The sequence below is a fragment of the Anser anser genome (assembly GCF_964211835.1).
Source record: "Anser anser genome assembly, chromosome: 1".
NCBI lineage: Eukaryota > Metazoa > Chordata > Aves > Anseriformes > Anatidae > Anser > Anser anser.
The window spans coordinates 72317790-72338391 of NC_139720.1; the positions used below are offsets into that span (position 1 = coordinate 72317790).

Genomic DNA, 20602 nt, shown 5'->3' on the forward strand with positions numbered 1-20602 from the left:
CTCTTAAATCAAAGTGGCAAGTCATGGTTCGTCAAAAGCCTCCATGTTATCTATAGCAGTGTCAGTAAAGATAAAGACACTTGAAAAAAGATTTATGTTGACATACAAAAGAAATGTTCATACAATGAAATCATTTAATGTCAAGACCTCTAAATTGAAGGCTATGAGATGGCGGGAAGCAGGTAGAAAGGTGTGTGCTTTCTTTCCAGGGGACCTAAGTATGCTGCCATTGAATTCAACGGCACAGATAAAGTTGACTTCAGGTATGAAAAATGGGCTGTTTACATTTTTGGTAGTAATTCAGGTTTGGCCGGCTTTAAATAGGCTGTGAGCCTTTTATAGAATCCAGCTACACTTCAGAATCCAAGAGAAGCCAACCAGAATAGCACTAGCTTGTGCCTTCACAGCAACTGAGGCTTGTTGGTGTTTACAATTTAATTGGGCATGGAGTAGCGATGGAAGAACACAGATTTATCAGTAGAAATCTAAGGTGTTAGCAGCTGCCAGATAAGTAACCCCTCTACCTTTGGCCATAAAGTACTGTTCTCATCGGAAATGAACGCTCAAGTAGGCCTCAGGTCTTTTGGTATGAAATACTTCACCAGTTATTTAAGACATGCTACTGGTTGGTCTAAGCAAAGCCACTAAACTGCAAGTGGAAGCAGCTCAGGCTGTGTGTAACACTTTAAACTACTACACATATTTGCTAAGCAACCGTGTTAGGCCCAAATATCCATGGCATAAGGCACTGCTGCCCTGCAAGCAACACAGGGTTGGAGTGGATGCGAGAGTACTAGTTACAGGGCTGGTGACATTGTACCCAGCACACAATGTACACCGAAACCAAAGATTCCTAATTATGTAAGAAAACTCCAGGGTTTAAATTTGAAAATAAAAAACAACAATAAAACAAACAAACATTTTTTCTTATATTCTTTCTAGTCTAGGCTTCATTGTTAGAGAATGTTTCCTTCTAAAAAAAAAAGAAACCAAACAAATAATCCACCTGATTTTCCAGTATTATTTCAAGGAAAGGAAATTTTCAGTAATGAAACCTGTAGGGTATCTTCTCTGCCATAACATCAAGTATATTTCTTAACTTGCTGAGATTAGTATGGGTGATAAAAATCAAAAGGAGAGACACAAATGTCAGTCAAGCAAGAATGCCAAAAGATTAATTTCCATAACTTATCTCTCTCTTAGGTGAAAGGATCATGATCCTTTTTGTGCTTGTTGTGTGACTAGCTGGTGAGATACGTACCTTTTGATATAATGTGATAAGTCTTTAAAAAATAGAAAATCTACCTCATTGAAACTTAGGCAGCATTGCATCTGGAACAATTTTAAGGCATGTAAGTACAGAAATGAACACGGTATTTTGACATATACCTCTGTGGACACACGTAATACCCCACAGGAACTGGGTATCACTTTAGCTTGCTGCTGACATAAATTCGTGGAACATTTTTGGGTGTGGTATGTATTTACATCTCTCAAAAGAAACTAGTTATTGGGGCATTCAGCATATTTCTGAAGTGGTTGGATTCCCCTTCCCTCTCTCCCTATCTATTTACAGTTCCCTTTCAAGTACGAAAAAAAAAATCTGTAACCTCAGCTTCCTGATTCAGCTGCTGTGATGTCAGTTATTTACGATAACAAAAGTGAGACAATGACTGTGGTTTGCGTGGGACAAAGGCAACCTTGTTTCTGTAAAAAGGGACAATCCTAGTGTAAGAAGCACAGGAAAGCCTACAAAGTAGGACTCTGAGATGTGCTTTCATTAGTCCCACCATCTCTATCATAGCAGGCTTGACACTTTATTGTCTCAAAGGTAACCGACAGAAGGTGTTTGCCTTTCCATTGGGCTCGACGCTAGTGTGAATGCAACTCTTGGAAAATTACCCTGGTAGGACAGGCCTTTGGAGATAGGTATCTTGGGAAATAAATGGATTGCTAGTGGGTAAAGAGGCATTAAGCATCAGGACACAAGTGTTTCACTGTTACTAATTATGCATTCCATGGTCACAAGAATGTCACTGCATCTTTGCTTACCTGCCATGAAACTGGTTTAATCATACTTAACTGCCTAAACCACAGATGTGGTGAAACTTGCAGAATGCCAGTAATTTCTGAGGGAGGTCGCAGAGTGGCAAAAGGAAACGAGAAGCTATTAACACAGTATGTTAAGTTATGAATGAAGAGTGTCAGCTTTGGTGTAGCCTAGAGAATGTCACTTACCCGCTATTCTTCCTATTGGCATTGCATGGTCCTCAGGAGGGGATACAGACACCATGATGTGGTTCATGTAAGCTAACTCTTCTCGGTGGGACAAGTTGATTGGCTTTACCTCCCTGTGCAGCCCATCCTCAGACAACCTTGGAGGTTTGAAATCGGAGTGCCTGGGGTTCAGTATCAAAGGATGCATGATAGGGCTGGGCATCAGCTGGATGACCCTGGTGTTCTCCTGGCGAGGGCTCGAGGGCTTCTGGAGCACCTCAGGAGGAGGCGGGCAGTGGTTGTTCTCTACTGGGGACACTGAGAGAGGATAGGACTCCTGGTGGTTGTTCTCTTGCTGATGCCTTGACCCTGGCACCCTGTCAGCTGGGGAGAGGCGACGGATAGTGTTGTCCATAGGGGACTTCAGTGGCCACTGATCGGGGTCTGGTGATGGACGGTGGTTGTTGGTGATGGGTGATCTAGAACGATGCAACAGTTCAATGGTTGGGGTATTGTGGTGGACTGTTTCTGTGGATGGTCTTGAAGGTCTCTGGACAAAGCTATCTGTGGAGACAAACAAAAAAAACCCAAAAAATACAGAGAGTCTATATTGTGATCTAGCTGTAGGATCTAACTGTTAAACTGCTAGCTGGGTTTACTGGGTACTGCTGTTAGCTGGAAAATGTTTTTGTTTGTGTGACTTACAGATCCCCTGAAAAATACCACATAAATGTAGATAGTTGTTACTATACTGAACAAAATCAGTACCATGAAAACAATCTCCCTCCACCACCACATACGAGTGGCTCCTGGGGAAATGTGTTAAGAGAAATCCCATTTTGAGTAGCTGACTCGAACACTTGTGAAGAAAGTAAGATCTGATCTAGCTATACTAACTGTATTTCTGTGCAACTGCTTTGAAACTTTTATCCTGTCATTCACATCTCTATGTGTGGTTCCTGTTACTGTACAATGAGCACTGCAAGGTAGAGGACGGAGATAAAAAGGAAAAATGTCTCCTGGAAAATACTGAGTGATACGTTTGGGATGCTAGAGACTTGGGTCAAGGCACAGAATCTTAGTTTGAAATATGGACTGGGTTATCCAAGAAAATTCACTGGTAGGCAGCTCTTCATGAAACACTAGCTAAATTTTATCCCTGCCTTGATTTTAAAACAGTGTTAACAGCTTCATATGGATATTTTCAACTTCCTGTAGTTAGCTTGTGCTGCCTTGTCCCACATAAGCTCTTGTATTTCTTCAGCAGGAGGACTTCCAGTGTCACTTTTGCATGGGCATACTTCCTTGGCTGTGATTCCTAACAGTTAGGGGGGCATAAATCATGTCTCTGGATCACTGTCTTTAGATACTAATAATCCCCTCACAAAATGAAATGCTTGGCATAAACAGTGCACACTTTCACCTTAGCTAAGGCCATCAATTTTGACTGGGGAAATTACTGACAGAGAGGAAAATACCACCAGGGAGCACTGACTAACAGGTTTTTATCTGAAAAACAAAGATCAAATTTCAATGCTGTTTGTTGAAAGCCTTGGATGGTAACAGAAGGAAACTGCTGGGTACATGTCAACAATTGAAACAAGTATCTGCCTATTTGTGGCTGCCTGTTTGTTCACTCCATTTGCTCTGATCCTCTGTAAAAGAACGATTCTCTTGCTTTCTTGCCAAGGCAGTGATACACGTTGAAGACCCTGTAGAGGTGCACAGAAAATCCAGGGGCTTCTGCCATCCTGGAACCCAGGCAGGCAGCAGGAGCAGGATGAACATGTACCTAGAGAAAGGTATGAACAGGAAAAGCTCTAGTCCTGAGAAAATGCAGTGCCAGGCATTGACACAGCACCAGCCTTCATATCAACTTTTTTCCCCTACTCAACAGACTGCTCATCTAAACAAGGACACTGAAGGCTCCAGGAAAACCTAAAATTTCAGGTGGATACTACATGGCTTCCAAATACTTATTTCACATGCTTGAGGTCCCAGACAAGAAAAATACATTTGTAGAGCTATTTAAGGTACTCACAATGAAATACCTGGAGGAAAAGAAACTCCAGAGCCATGTATTGTTCTTGACTAAACACAAACAGCTTTAAATACAATGTGGCAAGCTAGTATGTTATAACCAAAATGATGTGAAGATCAAAGAAAAGGAATTAATCTACGACTGCACCTACCTTTTGACAGTCATTTCTTAAAGTCTCATTTCTTTGCCACAACTGAAAGAAAGCAGTAACTATTCATACCCTTCCCCCCAGGTTGTACTCAGTGTCTTATATTCTGCAGACTATCCGCTCCTGTCACTGTACTTTTAAATACACGGTGCTTGTTCCTGGCCTGTAAGTGTATACTAGAATACTGTACTGTTTGTCCTACTTATTTGAAGTGACGTGTCTGTGGGGAGCAGCTATCCTGAAAGCAGAAAGTATTGTCTTGCTGTGCTTTCCACTGAGCTCTTTGCAAACATTAGTTGGCTCTGACAAACTCCAGACAGAAGCAGACCTCTCTGTCTGATTCCAAACCATGGTGATCCTGAGCCAGGATAGGGCAAGAGGAAGAACCAGAAAAGGATTCACACCAGCATTCCCTTCCCTCCACGATCTTCACTTTGAAATATTTAACTAAAGAATCCCCTCATGGCTGAAGTTGCTGTTTGCCACAAAACAACCCAAACTCAAACTCAGCTCCAAGCAGTTCCATTGCCACAAATGGCCCTGAACAGAATAAAATCCTCATCACATTCATTCCTTCACACATCTGATGACTGTGAGTTGAGCACATATGGTATATCATTTCCTGCAGGAATAGATTCATTCCTCAGTCTGGCTCTTCATTCTGAGCAACCAACAGTCTTTTCTTGAAGGGAAATCTGTGAAAGGGAAATCGTCGCTCAGGAAAATTGCTAACCTATCTAATCCATACAGGGACGGGTGAGGCTGCACGCACTGTGGATGTGAGCAGTCACTGCAGTGGCAGTCCCAAAGACTGGCACTCTGTGCTTACCCATAAAAGAAGTGCAGGGAATGACAGTGTAAGCTTCCTGTATGGCAACCTTTCAAATGACTCAGTGCTGCATTAGAAAGACCACTGGAGATGCAGATAATTCACTCTCCATTGCTCATCCCTGTATAGGGCCAGAGACTGATGCCTGGAAGGCAGATTCCAAGCCAATGCCAATGCACCTTGGAGATATCCTCAAAGGTCAACTGGTTTCAGTCAAGCTCACTTTGCTTAAGTTAGTAAAAAGCCATTAGATGTAAATGTTGATCCAGACTCAGATGATTCTGGATTAATGAACTTAAAACATTTAGAAGCAGAATCATAAATGTATTGTATAATCTATCAAGAAAGCCAGAAGAGGAAAATGAAAAAGGTCACTGAAATAAGGACAGACTCTAAAAAATCATCTGTGAAATTTAGCCAAATTTAGCCAATTGTGCCAAACAAACACCTGACCCCCCTGCTCAGTTTGTAAATTAGGCGGGGTTAAGCTCTGCTTCTCACATTTATTCTTTTTTTGTTTAAAAAAACTAAGTTGCATTCCCTTGAGGGAAAATGGTAAACTTAATTGTGCTAGTTTCTCCCAAGTGACTTTGTGGAACAGGAAGAAAGAGGAATGTCAAAGTACATAAATAAATTCACCTGCCTATACATTTTTGGCATAAAGATTTTCTGGTTGGTCAGAGGATGTGGCAGGCAAGCTGTAGTCTTTTTTGTTTGTTTTGAAGTTCCTCTTGTACCAAAACAAAAACTATTTTTTGTTATTGTACGAAAAGTTTTAAGTAACAGCACATATCTCTCAAAAAATACAGTGGTACTATTAGCAGTCACAAAGGAGAATATCGTGAAGGAGAAATGAGAATGGTTTCTTAAGCATCCTGTACTCTGTCAGAAGTTGGACTAGAATTCAAAGGGCTTATGTTTTCAGTGACATGTGAAAGACCAACTCAACATCCCAGAAATCCTCTGGGTTTTCTAGTTTGAAACTCAACACTTTTGTTCAGCTGCTCTGTATCTTTAATGCATGGGTGTCTGAGAGGGCAGCCTGTATTTCTGTTTGAAATTTAAAAAGGGAAAACTATGGGTGAATGTCAAGCTTCAGGAAAAAAATAGAGGTTTTTATAATGGCTGCTGCAAAATGCCTATCTTGAAACATTAGGCAACTTTCTCCTGCGCAGCTTTGCCAATTCAATCTCATCCTAACCTGCAGCACCCTCTTCTAATCTGAAATATTTACACAGCTTTGTGGAAATGCTTTGGAGTATCCTGATCCCACCTGCTGCTTTCCTGCTCTTGGCTTAGTCTCAAAGTTTTGCTGGTGCCCTTTGATTCTGGCTTAATTAGGCTGGCTACAGGCTCCTTGTACAGTGCCCCTGAATCTTGTTTTGCAATCCCATGTTGAATTCTGAGACAATTTGTTTATCTTTTCTCCAGTGAGCAGAGACTAGGGAGATACCCTAGCCCAATTCTGTTTTTTCATCCTCCTTATTTAAAAAAAGGAAAAACACTTATTTTTCCTATTTTTTTTCTAATTAAAAAAAGAAATCTATTTGGTGTTTTCATTGAAAGGACCTCTTGAAAAGCTCAGGCTTTATATTTTTCGAGGTTTGGAGATAACCAGGAAGTTCTTTAGTATGTTTACTTCCAGAAAATAAAAACTAAAATTTCCATTAAAGGAAACACGCTTATATTTTGATCTCTGCTGATACTGAATAATGGAAGCCCAAATCTGCAATGCCACAAACACATATCTATTCTTTCTTCACCACCTGTATGTGTGGTGTGTTCACCACCACGGTATGTGTGGACACTACTAGAAGGCTAACTAATAAACTAAGCAAATACTTCCGATGGTAAAAATGAGAGAAAACCTGCAGAAAAAAAAAAAACAAACAAAAAAAACCTTTTCTCAAAATGAATTGTTCAACCATTTCAAAAGCTGAGCAACAAGATGAGCTCAGTGCCAGGAATAATGCGCTGACAGATTGTCATCTGAAGTAAACTTTGAGTTAGACGTTCCTCTCTGAGTTTGCCTTTTCTCCTACTCTGCAAACAATTGCATCTAGTTGCATCTACAGGATACTAAAAGTCCATGATGCACCTTTTCTACCCAACTGAGAATGAGGAGAAATGAATCAACGGGGTCAATAAAACTTTCTGGCATGTTTTTTTAAACTACATTTGGCATAGTTTTTAAGCAGGCTTTGGAAGCAGGACCGAATAATAGAAAATAAATGGAGAATAGATAGTTGACTCCCTAGACCAGGTGACTGTTAACAGCTATCAAGACAAAGGGAGGAGAGTAACTTTATTTAAGTAACTTTGGAGCAAGAAAATGACGTCATTCCTCACAGCCTTACTCAAGTGGCCTCCATAATAATAGCTCCCATAAGAATGAGACAGTTACCTTCATCATGGTTCTGGTGTAATAGGACCTCTGGCTGAGCATGGATTGAGTTCCCAGGGTGGAAAAAAGGTGGGAACAGCATACGAGCTTTCCTTTGCTTCAGGATATTCTGAAGGAGTTCATACAGAACATCGCCTGAAAGACAAACAGCAGGAAAAAGGAAATGAACACCTACATACTGCTGAGAAGACTCATTTAGCCATCTGATGTATGAATTCATGGCTCCTGGGTGCTATTTTCAGATGCAAACATGCCTGAAGTAAAATCCTGCAGTTGGCTGTTTTGCAACATTCTTCCCTGAAAGGAAAAAAAGAAAAAGAAAAGCCACGTGTCACACCTCTGCGTATGACTGTGGAAGAATGGGAGAATGAGAAGTGTCTCTTATAATCCCAATACAGGGCCTTTTCAGGCTACATAATTGCCTGTCTGGGATTTCAAAACCTTTACAAGCAGCAGTCAATTCAGTGTCCCACCTTCTCTCATCACAGCCTCAGTTTTTTAGCTAAGACACCTCAGGACACATAATTCTTAAATACAGAACCCATGACTATGCAGTGAGTTGCTGGGAGCAAATGCAGTGTTTTTCCCTAATTACTGACCGATTTAGGCTTCATGAGGCAAGGAGGAAGAAGATTTTGTAAAGCCTCTCCACGCAACACTGTTGCCTCAAGTGCTGAGGCAGTGCACTACTGGCTACTCCAATCTAGGAGATAAGTTACTTTGGGGTGAACTCAGAGACTTGAAGAGATTTAACTATCCTGAACTCCCTTGCTGTGGTGACAACTTCTGCAGATACTTGACTGCTACAGCTGCCTTAGGAACTTCTGTACATCATTCTTGGTGTCCCAGGATGGACTTCTCGAAAGCCCAAATGGGGTCCCAAAACTATTTATTTCTTGATACTAGACTCTGTATAGGGCTCACTGCAACAGGCAATATTAGAAGAGGGATATGATGCATACTAAGGAGCTTAATGCAGAGGACTTGGTGCTCTGGATGGACAAATACAGTCTGCTAGTTGCTATTGTATCACTCTTCCACAAAAGTGTCTGCAGTAAATTCTACTACACTAAGCTGACATGACTTAATCCAAATGCTTGTTTCTTTTAGGGGTGCAAGCAGACTGTTCGTTGCTTCTTCCCCCCATTCCGTCACCAGAATTGTTATATCCTTCCTCAGAGGAACACTTCGCTGTAGTTATCTAGGAGACCAATGTGTTAACTGCTTCCTTTGTGTCTTCTTAAGTATTACATCTCATACTGCTGCCCTCCCTTCAGCAACATCTATATGATATACCTAGGTACTTACATGTTTTGTGTAATGTAACTGATTGCACATTTCAAAGTAAAAAGGTACACAGGGTAGGAAGTCTCCCAGCTTTTAATTCTGCCTCCTCTCCTCTGTTTTTCATACCTCATACTATAGAGGACTAGGTTACAGCAGAAGCATATTATCTGAAAAGGAACTCTGTGAAGTTTCAACTAGGAAACCTTGGATTTTCTAGGAAAGTTTTCTCAAGTGTGTGTGGGGTTAGTAATTGTTCCTATGAGACTGTAAGCTGTGTGCCATTCAGTTGTTTTCTCTACAAACTGCCAATGTTCTACTTGTGGAGAAGTTTGGTGTCTTAGCATGAAATAGTTAAAGCTATCCTGCTTTCCACAGTTCAGCTTCCTCTATTTTTAGCACCTTGGCTGCTTTTACTGTCTCAGCAGTGACTTTAGGGCATTTTAAAGAGGTGATAGTAATACCTGAATATCTAATTAAAAACAAAGCCTCAAGAATCCAGTTACCATTTCCATGTTTAGTACATAAAAGTCTAAAAAGTGATTTTATCACATAATTTGCATCTTTGAATGCAATAGTGGCAGAATCGTAACTAGTGCTGTAACACTCCAAGCAATAAGGTAGCAAATTTGTACCTCTTTCAATTTGGCCCGACAGATCAGTGAAAATGTTCACAAAACTGGCAGTCTTTTTCTACCTAATAAAACAGTTATATTTATGCACCACAAAGATGCAATTGTACTAGCTACAAAAGTGAGAAGTCTCTTCCCACTCTCTCCCTCCTCTGCTCTCTCCCTTTCCCTCGCCAGCACTAAACAGGAGAACAGCTGTGGGGCTGTGAGCCCACTTTATTGCTAGGACCACTGGGGGGAGTGGATGCTGTTCTACTGGTTTAACCATGAGTGGAATGGATACAGCTTTTATGTACCTACACTCCTGAAAAACTTAAAGCTCTATGGCAAGCATTATTTCATAGTTTTTCTTCGACTTCATAAGTAACGTGTAGTTTGTTTCTGGGAAATGTTTAGGTAACCTCCCTTTACCTATAGTCACTCACATTTTTAGGGACTTACTGAGATACCCTCTAAAATGCTTATTATCAGTAGGGAATATCTGGAGAAAAAGAGCAGAGAAAAGGAGAGGGTGGAGGCCATTTAAACCCGAATTTAGGTAAACAAGAGTTTAACCTTCTGCACTGAGTGTATTTAAAAGCCAGAGGCTCTTTTCTTGGAATGCTCTATCTCTAGCCTACAAACATTTTAATCCTACTCATTTCAAGAGCCATCACAGCACATAAAGGGAAGAGTAGAGGCATAACTTGTAGGCAGCAAGGCACTGGGATGATAAGAGGAGTAGCAAACAAGATACACACAAAGCTGTCCTCTACCGTCCTTACTCACTTTCAATACTCCTTTTGTCTTAAGGCTGGGTTATTTTATAATGAAATGATTCAAAATGGTGTACCAATATTAAACAGAGAATGTTTCCAGGCATCAGTTTTCACTAATGTATTATAGTGGTGATAGACATGTATGTTTGGCATCTCCTTCCATATAAATTTAGTCCTCATTTAAAGCACATGCCTTGAAAACTTTGTACAGAATCAATGTAAGCTATAGTTTGGGAGGCAGATTCTGCAGAAGGATAGTTGCAGTGGTGCGTTTGAGGGAGTCACTAAGCAGCTTGACGCAGAATTAGTGCCACTGCTTGTTTATCAGCGAGAGCCAAGCAGCGCCAGCTGTACTTCTGTGCGGAGTGAGCCTTGTGCTGGAAGCCTCATAACAGCAGTTCTGCAACCATTTGGTCCAAATTCTTCAATAACCTACAGTGACTGAATTACAAACCTTTTTATTTAACAGGAGTACCTTGTATGGTCATAAGAAAAGCTCACAACTCTTTTTCAGTTAAACATCCCTGACAAAGGAGGGTGGAGGCTTACTCTGACTGTAAAGCTGGAGCAGACAGACCACAGGGGATATAAATACAGGCAGTCCACATAACACATTTCTAAATCTTCTTTGTGAATAAATGAAGACATAATTTGAGCAATAAGCTGATTGATTCACACACCTGTCTGTGTTCTGCCTTGGGCCAGACTCCAGCACGTGAGAGAATATGGCGAAGTAAAGTAAAGCCCACAGGGGCTGTAAAATAGAGGAAAGGTCCCCCAGGGATAAGTTTTGCAGTCACTTTTAGCAGCACATCAGCCAAGCCAACTGTGAGGCAGAATGCTAATACCAGCTTCTTAAGAGGCTGGAGCACTTGATTAACTTACTGCTGTAGTTGGGTCTGTGAAAAGATAACCCTTTATGGGGAAGTCATGAAGTGCTGCCAGAGAAGCTTGCTTTCTGTGGAGTTCTGCAGGGAGTTTTAATGAGAAACAGGTTGCATTGTTTTGTTTTAGAGTTGCATTCAAAATTGCCTACAACTCAGGTGTATCTGGATTTCTCTCCCACATTGTTCTTTTTGTCCTTGCCTCATTCAAGCAAGCAGCTCTGTCCCTTCTCTCCTCCCTGGCCCAGTCCACCCTAACAAATATGACTGTATCCTCCTCTGTCCCTCTCCAGATTCTGTTCCAGCTTCTTCTTTCTTTTCAGTCATTGCTTCAGTAAGAAATCCTCACCTGAATGAGGAGACCTGTATCGAAAGTCCTCTTTGGTCAGGAGCAGCAGAGCCTTGCCATTCATCTCAAAAGTGTTGCTCTCAATCGGCCTCAAGGAAAACTCCTTCTCTGCCCATCTGAGCCACTGTGCCACATCATCCCTGCTCCAGTAAACGGGCTGCAAACCTGTGGCAGGAAGAGACCGTGATTGTGTTACAAAATTGAGACAACGCATGGGAATATAGGCAAATACCAGTGAAACCCCATTTCTCCCCACACCCTAACATGCAAAGTCTCTGAGCAAGGTGTGGGAGAGGGATGCCATGGTAATGTAGGATTACACTAAGCACCGGACTGTGCAACACTTCATTAGCTTAGGCATCGTGGTTTATTTTAGACATTCAGAAAAACAAGAACTGCCTCAGCATCCCCCAAAGCTTATAGGATATTACTTAATTCCAAGTGCCCATTGTGAGATGGAATTGTCCCCCACCTGCTCCTTCTAAGGTGCAGAGCAGGCAGGAGACTAAGCTGTTGGCTCCATCCATCCTTTGTGTGTGTCCTCTCCTAGAAGAGAGGAGTGTCCTCTCTTCACGCCCCTCATAAAGCAACAGATCAAGCATAACAAAGAGCAGTCAGATGCAAGAGACCTCTGTACTTCCCTGTAGGTGGGTGTGGACTGTAAAGAATGGCTGCTGCACATAGCCTCTCTAACAGTGTACGTGTAAGTGGGTATTGTTTAGAGAGGTGCCTTCAGACCGGCACACCCCTCCTGCAGATGCAGTTAGGCTAGTAACTCCTATTCCCATACTGGAGAGGAAAGTAAGTGCTGAGGCTCTGGCACCTTTAGTACTGCTTCATACTGTGTCTCCTGTACAGCAGTAAGGTACCACCAGTGCAGCTCTGACCATATGAAGGCGGTACGGCGCATTATTGTAAAGTAGCAGGTGTGTTGCATTGGGTATAGATTTTCCAGGCCTCCAAGGAGAGTCCAGCACTCCATTTCCCCCAAACAGCCCATGCAGCACATACAGCCTGGAGTTTAGCCACAGGGGCCCAACCAAGTTACCATGAAAGTCAAAGATCTCTTGCCAGCCACATTGATTGGGCCCAGGCAGAGAGATATGGGAGGTGTGACAATTCAAGATCTGTTTTACAGTCAGAATAAAACCAGCTTCCTTCTCCTGGAGAGAAGACATCACAGTGAAGAGCTGTTTATACCTAGGTAGACAGATTATCTCCAATCCACTGGGAGATAAAAGCTTTCTTTCCTTTTCCCCTCGTGAGATGACTCATTGTTTAACTTGTTACAATGTGTTGCATAGAAATGAAAGCTTCACACTGTGCATAGGAACATAAAATTTGCCATATCTGATCAGATCTCTGGTACACAGCCTCTGGCAGGGGCTAATACCTTATGCTTCAGAGGAAGATGAACCTCCCTTCCTCATATTGCACCTGGCTGATTGTATGCTGCACATGGGAAGAAATTTCCTTCCTGGCACACCACTCTATGAAATCTGATTACCCTCATCTTACTGAGTCCTAAAAGAAATCTGGGAGATTTGTACTGTTTTACTGTTTTGTTTTGCCTTTTTTTTTTTTAACTGTTTTAACAGATAGGCAACCCTGTTTTCTGTTTTAGCAAGAGTGAATTGCATTCTGCTGCTATGCCAGATTCCCAGACAGAGGCTTTGGAAAGTCCCAGCACCACAGCTGCACAAAGAACTGAATCTGAGCTGAAGCAGGCATGGAGATTGAGCCTGAAAAAGGGTCAAGGCCGACCTGAGGAAGGGATGTCTTCATTGCAGCTGCAAGAGTTTCCATCAGCTTCCAACTACCCCTGTAGCACAGTGCCACACAGACATAAGAAGTAGCATTTACTTATTTATGAAGGACTTAAATTCTCTCCCCTCATATTGAATTGGGATCTGATTGCTGAGGTCAGAGTTTTCTGTAGGTCCTTTCTTTTCGAAGGGAGTGCAGTCAGGTGTAGGTCTGCTCAGAGACATACAAACTGTCATCTAAAATGCCAAACTTATACCTGCAGAAAACACACTGCAGATCCCAGTCTACTGCTGGGTAGGATGCACATTGACTGCAGCTAGGTAAAGCAGAAAGAAGTTAAATGCAATGCAGCCAGAGCACAACTTGTGAAAGGTATAAAAAACATCTGGGAAGAGCGTGAAATGCTCGTGCATGGCTTCTGCCTCTATCTTCCCCCTTTGCCATGCCATGCAAGCAGTAAGTTGCCTAAAGGAATGCTGTAATGTGGAAATCTAGCTGGAGTTTTGATGCGCTCTTCACAAGATGAGGCAAGAAACAAAACATTGCTGGGAAAATCAGGCTGCAATGAGCAGAGCTGTACGATAACTTCACATGATCTGCATGTTCCCTTACTGATAACAACGTAATAAATAAATCACTCCCTGTACAAACATTAATCCTGACTTCCTATGTGCTGGTTGACAGTGTACTTTTGCATTCGTTCAATTAATTTAAAAGTACCATGTCTAACAGAGCTTCGACTGATCAGCGCTAGACACCAAACAGCCTACAGAGGCTAGTCCGAGCCAGGTGTGCTGTGCTGGCAACTCCGAAAGAAGACACAACACTTCACAGTGCCCATCAGGTCTCTGCTGGGTTTCAGCAGCATCTCTGTAGTTTGTGAGAAAGGGAGACAGAGTCTTCATGGGGAAAAAAAAAAAAAAAAAAAAAAAAGAAGCCAAAAAGCATTATGTCCTAGGACCACCTGGCTTCTGGTTACCAAAAATGAGCATGCAGCCTTTCTAATTCAGTTTGGCTAGCACTAAAGTGAGGGGGTGGAGGAGCTATATCTCTCCACCCATGGGGTGATACCATAATTCAATGCTTGCATTGTGTTTTGAAGATATGAAGTACTATAAAATATGTTATCTGCTTTTCCCTGGATGGATTGCCACTTCTCTCATTTCCTTCTCTCCCTGCCATGTCACCTTCCTGGCAAGTTGGTTTCTCCACAAAGCCCTCTGTAGTTGCCTGTCCCCACCGCATGCCCATTTGCTTTGTGAGGCTGAATCAGTTCAGTCACAGGAGGCTTTCCTCAGGGTGCACACCAGCGCTGCTGAAAGTGCTTCAGAAACTGCCGTTCGTAAATTCTTTCATGTGCAGTACTGCATTTGCTAAACTTGCATACCACCTTCTTTGCCCTTTCTTAAAAAGAAGCTGTTGGTATTGTGAAAACAAGGGCATGAGAGGGTTGGCTTTGCAGCTGAACAGATTTTACAGCACAGCATAAATGGCTATCAGTAGGTCCTGAAAATGCTTTTCTATACTCTCCATGAAAGAAAACTAATCCTGCTTATACAATTTTTTCTTTTTTGGATGCTGTTTTTTATTTTTCCCTCTCCATCTTCTCTTTTATTGTCATACCCACGGTGGAGGAAAATGGGCTCTTTTATCTCTCCAGTTTTCTCCTCTGTGAAAGCTAACAGCATTGTCTTGAACTAACAAAGATATTTACCAAGCAGAATAAAGTGAGCAAAGAGAGTGCTCTGCTACAAAATGAGGACGGGGTTTTGCCTGCTGGACTGACTGTTGAAATCAGCGGGAAGGCTTTGCTGCTTTCAGTAGGTGCTGATCAGGCACAGCGGACTCTGCCTCTCTGCCAGCCTGCCCCCTCGGTAGCCAGCGTGGCCATGGACTGCAGAGGGTGAATTTTGCCTTGGGAGTCAACCTGGCACTGCTCCCATCTCTGCCACTGCTCTACTAGTTCAAATCTGGCAAGCGTTCCCAACCTCAGTCTCCCTCTTTGTGTAAAAATAAACACTAACGAAAAGTTCTTGAACTCACCAACTGAAAGCAGATTAAAAAGAGCCACGTAAACTGTCAAAATCTGTCTCTGAGAGATCCCAGAATAGTTTCTTGTTTGTCTTCCATCAGCTTCCAAGCACTATCACCAGTATAGTAAACTACAGTAATTTACAGATGTGCTTATGATTTGATAGCTTCATATGCATTAAACAGGGAGCTAAATTCCTGGTCCCCTTTCTAATGCTGCAGGCTGGAGCACTTAGTAGTCTACTGGTGTCTTAGTAGATGATCTACTTCTGTTGCTTGTTCCTCACCTGAAGTCCTGCTTCTAACACCTGTTATATCAGCCAGCTTAAAAATGCTAAGAGTGATCAATTCTCACACTCCAGGGGCACAGGCTGATAACCATCTGGACTGCAGAAGAAATCTCTGTTCCTTTACATTCTTGGAGAGCAAAAACAAGTACAAAGAAGAGAGGCTAATTTACACCTTCTTCTTCGAGTAGGCAGTAAAATTGTTTACATATGTTCAAGCATTTATGCATGCACGCACACACACACAGCACTTCACATGCACACACACACACCAGAATGTACTGGTGTGTTGAAGAGGAGTTTAAGTTGATGGTCTCTAAAGGCTTCACTCCTGTTTTACAGTGAGCCCCTCAGGAAACTTAAGCATGGTCAGGCTTTGAGGCTGGAACGCAGTGCTCTGACCACCTGGACCAGCCTTTGGCACACAAAACTGCAGTGTCAGCCAGCAATATTTGCAACAGGCCATAGACTCCTGGTGGGGTTACAACTTTGTTTTTTAAAAAGATGTGGCTGACCTTGAACCTTGCGATGCACTCATGTTTAGCAACTCCTTTCCTTTGGAAAAGAAGGTATGTATTTTATGGTATGAGTTGCTATGTACAACACACGTAGCAGATACGTCTGAAACGTGAAGTGCAACGTACTGTAGGCTGTTTTCACCTTGACTCATTTGGAACAATCTGAAGACGCAAATCCAGTGCAAGATGTCATGTACAGTGTAACTGAGAGCTGCTGTTACGTTTTAGTTTCAATATGAGGACACGGCCACAGTAGAGCCTGCATGATGGAAACAGCACTTGCAGTGAGTTTCGTTTATCTTCTTGTTCCACTTCAGCCCTCCATCCTCTACGCCTGGCTGCCTGGCAGGCAGAATGAGGAGGCAAGAAGGGGGTAAAGACAGACCTCTCCTTTATCCCTGCTTTCTGGAGGGCAGATAGAATTGTTCTCACTCCCACGCCCAAAGCTACTTAGCACAGTTGGGCAAACAGCAAAGCGGCCAGCGCATGCAAATCTGCAGCTCATCTCTGAACACCCAGGGACAGATGCACCCTCATGCTGGCAGCATCAGGCAGCCTGGCTCCAACTATAGGACAATGCTTGAGCCTTTACTGGGAAAACAACTCTGGAAAAGCTCAGAAGACTCGAATGTCTGCTACCAACTAGCTCTTTTGGAACTGAAGCTCTCTTTTTTGTTATTAATTAAATAAATTCTTCCATGATACCCATAAAGCATAACATGTTGTTCTGCATACACTGGTGCATGTGAAACAAGACAGAGGCATGAGCATGTGTTTCTCTCTTCATTTCTGTGCAAAGGCAACACAGTCTGGAAGAAAGGCGTATGATTAGATTCAGATCCTTCTCCCAGGCTATGTGAATGAGACTTTTTAAAGGTCCTCTCCTTCTGTCTTATTTCTTTGTTTGGAAAGCTACAGTACCAAAAAGCACAGAGGTGTCATGCCAGTTAACGTGTGAAGTGCACTGAAAGTGCAAAGTGCTGCACAGCAGCTTTGAGTGAGTCCTGCTCGATATTCCTGCAGTGCTGTCCTTGCTGCTGCCTGGTTCCCCTATTGCTCAGAGGCACTGATGCTTGATGTAAGCCAGGAGCCCTGCTCTGAACCTCGCAGCACAAACTGTGAGATACTGCTCCCTGAGATGGGCTGCAGCAGTGAGTTCAACAGCTGAGAGCTGATTACGCTGGAGGAAGTTTCAAGTTAGATCACGAGCTGGGCGCTCAGGTCCTCCTGAGAGTGCAATTTTATGCTGTATTTTTTGATCTTCTATTGCAAGTGCCTTCCCTTTGCTACCAGTGCTGCCAGGCTCCCACCCAGAAGGTGCTCAGCAGCCCTTTAGGCCTACCTGGACTATGGATGGTAAAGGCAGGAAGATGAAGGACTCTGCTTCCCGGGGAATTCTTTCTAATTCCTCAGAGCTGGGGAGCAGGTGACAGACATCTGGGGCATGCTTAGCCATTCCCATGCAGGTGGGAGCCTAAATAAGTCTCCTTGAGCTGGCTCACATGTGGATGATGCAGCGGAGAGGCAGTAGCCAGTTGCTGCTGCTGGCCCACGGAGATTGCTTCATCCTACAGTAAAAGGCTGGCTCTGTAGTTTGGAGGCCCAGAGATAAGCAAAGATATAAAAACAGGGAAAGGTTAATTCTGGCTAATCCTCAGGGAGAATTATTTGGGAGGCGAGTACAAACTAGTACAAGGGAGATGGATGGCAGCAGAAGAAAATGTGCCTTTACAGACCTTGTTCAGGAAAAAAGTGATTGGATAGGGAACAGAGAACTTGTGTGATGGGCAGAAACAGAGACCCTGGTGGGTCTTGCGTGTCCTTTAAAAAGGTATAAAACTGCCTGTAATCAGAATGACAAGGCTTAGGGAAGCTTCCCACACTGCTGGGAACAGAGGGTGAAACAGCTTTTTTCAATAGTAATCTGAAATAAAAGGAATAGGCTCATGTCTCCTGCTGTCCTGTTGAACAGGGTGTTGGAGATGGAGCACAAGTAGACGCAATGCTTTGTGCTGAGTGCCTGCTTTGGGGCCCCCGTGTATGCAGACATGCTACAGAAACAAGCCTTGTGAAGCACTGGGACAGATTCCTTCCATGCTGATTTTGCTAGCATTGTGCCCCGTGACCCAGCCTTTCTTTTCCCACTGTCTGTACAGAGACTTGCAAAGTTGACACACCCTAATCCCTTAGGGCTCCAGGGTCATAAAATAAATAAAATTGCTTTTCTAATGCAGCCTTTGGAAAGCCTGTAAGAAACATATTGATTGGAAAATGCTTGATTAGAATGATCAAGCGCCGAGCTCTCATACAGGGAAATAAATCTTTTCAATTCCCCACACCCAGTGCCAAGCTCAGCTTCCTGGAAGCAACTATGGCCCTTTCTGGAACTGAAGTGAAAATCCCATGTTCCATCACCTCTCTGACCTGCTGACATTACACACAGTTTGCATTTGCTGATCAAATGCACAAGCAGGACTCTAAATTAGCTTGCTGGGTTGAGATAGCTTGCTGATTAATGACGGCAGATGAAGTCACCGGTACAAAAACCCCACAAAGTCTGAAGTCAGTTTAAGTGCAAAACGAGAGACGAAAGGCCACACTCTGCAGAATATAACACGAAGAACATATTCTCACTCTATAGCCAAACCTTTTCTTCACAGATACAGGTTAGTAAAGTAAGTAACTCTCCTATGCAAAATTACTCAGCTATGTTTAAGACCCTCTGCCCCAACAACAGCCAGAAAAGTCCCTGAACAATGCAGACCAATTCCTGAAGTCCTTACAGTTGTAACTGATGTCAGAATAAAGCTTCAAGTGCAGCCACAGTCATTTAACGTGGCCAGTTGTGCTGCACTTCTTGTAACTGAAATCAGTATTTGAGCCACAGTGGCCGCCCCACTCCTTTCTGTTTCCACCTGCATCATCTGGAGTTTGCTTGCAGAAAAAGCAGACCTTAGGATTTAGTGCTCTTTCCTCTGTGAGCTGCCCCTATATGGGATCAGCCACGGAAAATGTTATGATGCAGGAGCAGCCTACCTGCTGTGGACAGGCAGTTTGCAGCCTGGATGGAGAATTCATGCAGGATGCCCTCCTCTTTCCTGGGGCAGATCAGTCTAGATAAATGGTGCTGATATGCATGCTGAAGAGGCCAGTGTTCTAAGTTCTGGAAGGAAAAAGCTACCAGCCAAAGAAGCAAGCATCCAAAGGGGTGATGAAAAGACCAGCCTGTTTTCTAGGCACTCGTTCCATGAGCCATGTCCAAGAGTTTTCAAGAACTGTGCAGAACAGCTCCAGCTTCCTTTCATGCTGTTTGCAAAAACCTTCTTAGAAGCCCAGCAAGAGTGCTCCTTCCAGGGGAGGATGAAGGCTGGCTTTTTGCATCTGGGCACCACATTCAGGGAAGGCCAGAGCGTGACAGTGAGTCAGTGAGCTGCTGACAGCACAACGCTGTTCGGCTGACTGCACCCGCTACCGCAGTTACCACACACAGCAAAGAACTTGCCTGGGTCCAAGATGACCCCTCTCTTTGCTCTTCTCATGACCACAGCTGGAGAGGGCAGGTGACCATGGGATTCCTACCAGAGCAGCTCGTGCAACAGAAACAGCTGGCAGGGAGATGGGGAATGGGGAAATGTTGGCTTGGATCTGATCCCAGTCATAGTCCTAATCCACTCCTGACTCCTTCTCAACCAATTCTTGGCTGTTTTCCACAAAGCAGACATTGCTTTCCTACTGCTCCCTTCCAAAAGGAGCTGAAAGAAATGTCTTCTGTTGCTTTTTTTCCTTGTATGTGCAAAAACTATATCCTAAACAAAACTAGCTGAGCCCTGACACTGACATGGGTTAGTTAGCTCAAAAGACTACACTGCAAGAAGTGGTTTTGCAAGCAAAAATCAAGGAGATTATAAAAAAAATCATTTACTTCTCAGAAAACCTTTACTGTTTCAAAACAATTCATCGTAATCTAGGTCAAAATTCAGACCTAAACACTCTTCACAGTTTTCCTATACTGAATGACAGTCACTGCTGCATCCGTGAATTACTACTATTAGTAATACTTGCACATTTACACTACACAGTGCCTTACAACTGCAGACAGATTAGATTGTTATAGCTTTTATAGATGGGAGGTACAAAATCACTGGACACCTGCCCATACACCAAATCTATTATAGTAGGAATTGAATCTAGGAACTATATTTTGCTCCTTTTTACAACTGGACAACTACAGAGCATCTTTACACCCTTAGTTAACACCCACATTTCCTTCCTATTTCTTGTGGAGCTTACTCAGGGTGTCCTGGCAACAGTAATTTTAACTTCAAATAAGCCCCCCCCCCCCCCCCCCCCCCAAAAAAAAATATTTATAATGGATTGTTAATGTTTTTGGTCTTTTTTTAACACAATATAGCCTTGATCCCTGGCTGGGGTGTTGAAAATTTGTAAGCAATTA

The 20602-nt window shown here is 43.0% G+C and overlaps 1 protein-coding gene across 6 annotated transcripts in view; it reads right to left on the reverse strand.

Moving 5' to 3' along the window:
- ETV6 (ETS variant transcription factor 6) overlaps positions 1-20602 on the reverse strand; it is a 145434-nt gene that overhangs the window by 28236 nt on the left and 96596 nt on the right. For all 6 annotated transcript variants that reach the window (XM_083820784.1, XM_083820781.1, XM_083820780.1 and 3 more), the window contains 3 exons: positions 11547-11711; positions 7640-7774; positions 2239-2781 (listed from right to left, as the gene is read on the reverse strand). In XM_083820784.1, the coding sequence (XP_083676910.1) occupies positions 2239-2781; positions 7640-7774; positions 11547-11610 (742 nt within the window). In that variant the 5' untranslated portion in view covers positions 11611-11711. The remainder of the gene's footprint in view (positions 1-2238; positions 2782-7639; positions 7775-11546; positions 11712-20602) is intronic.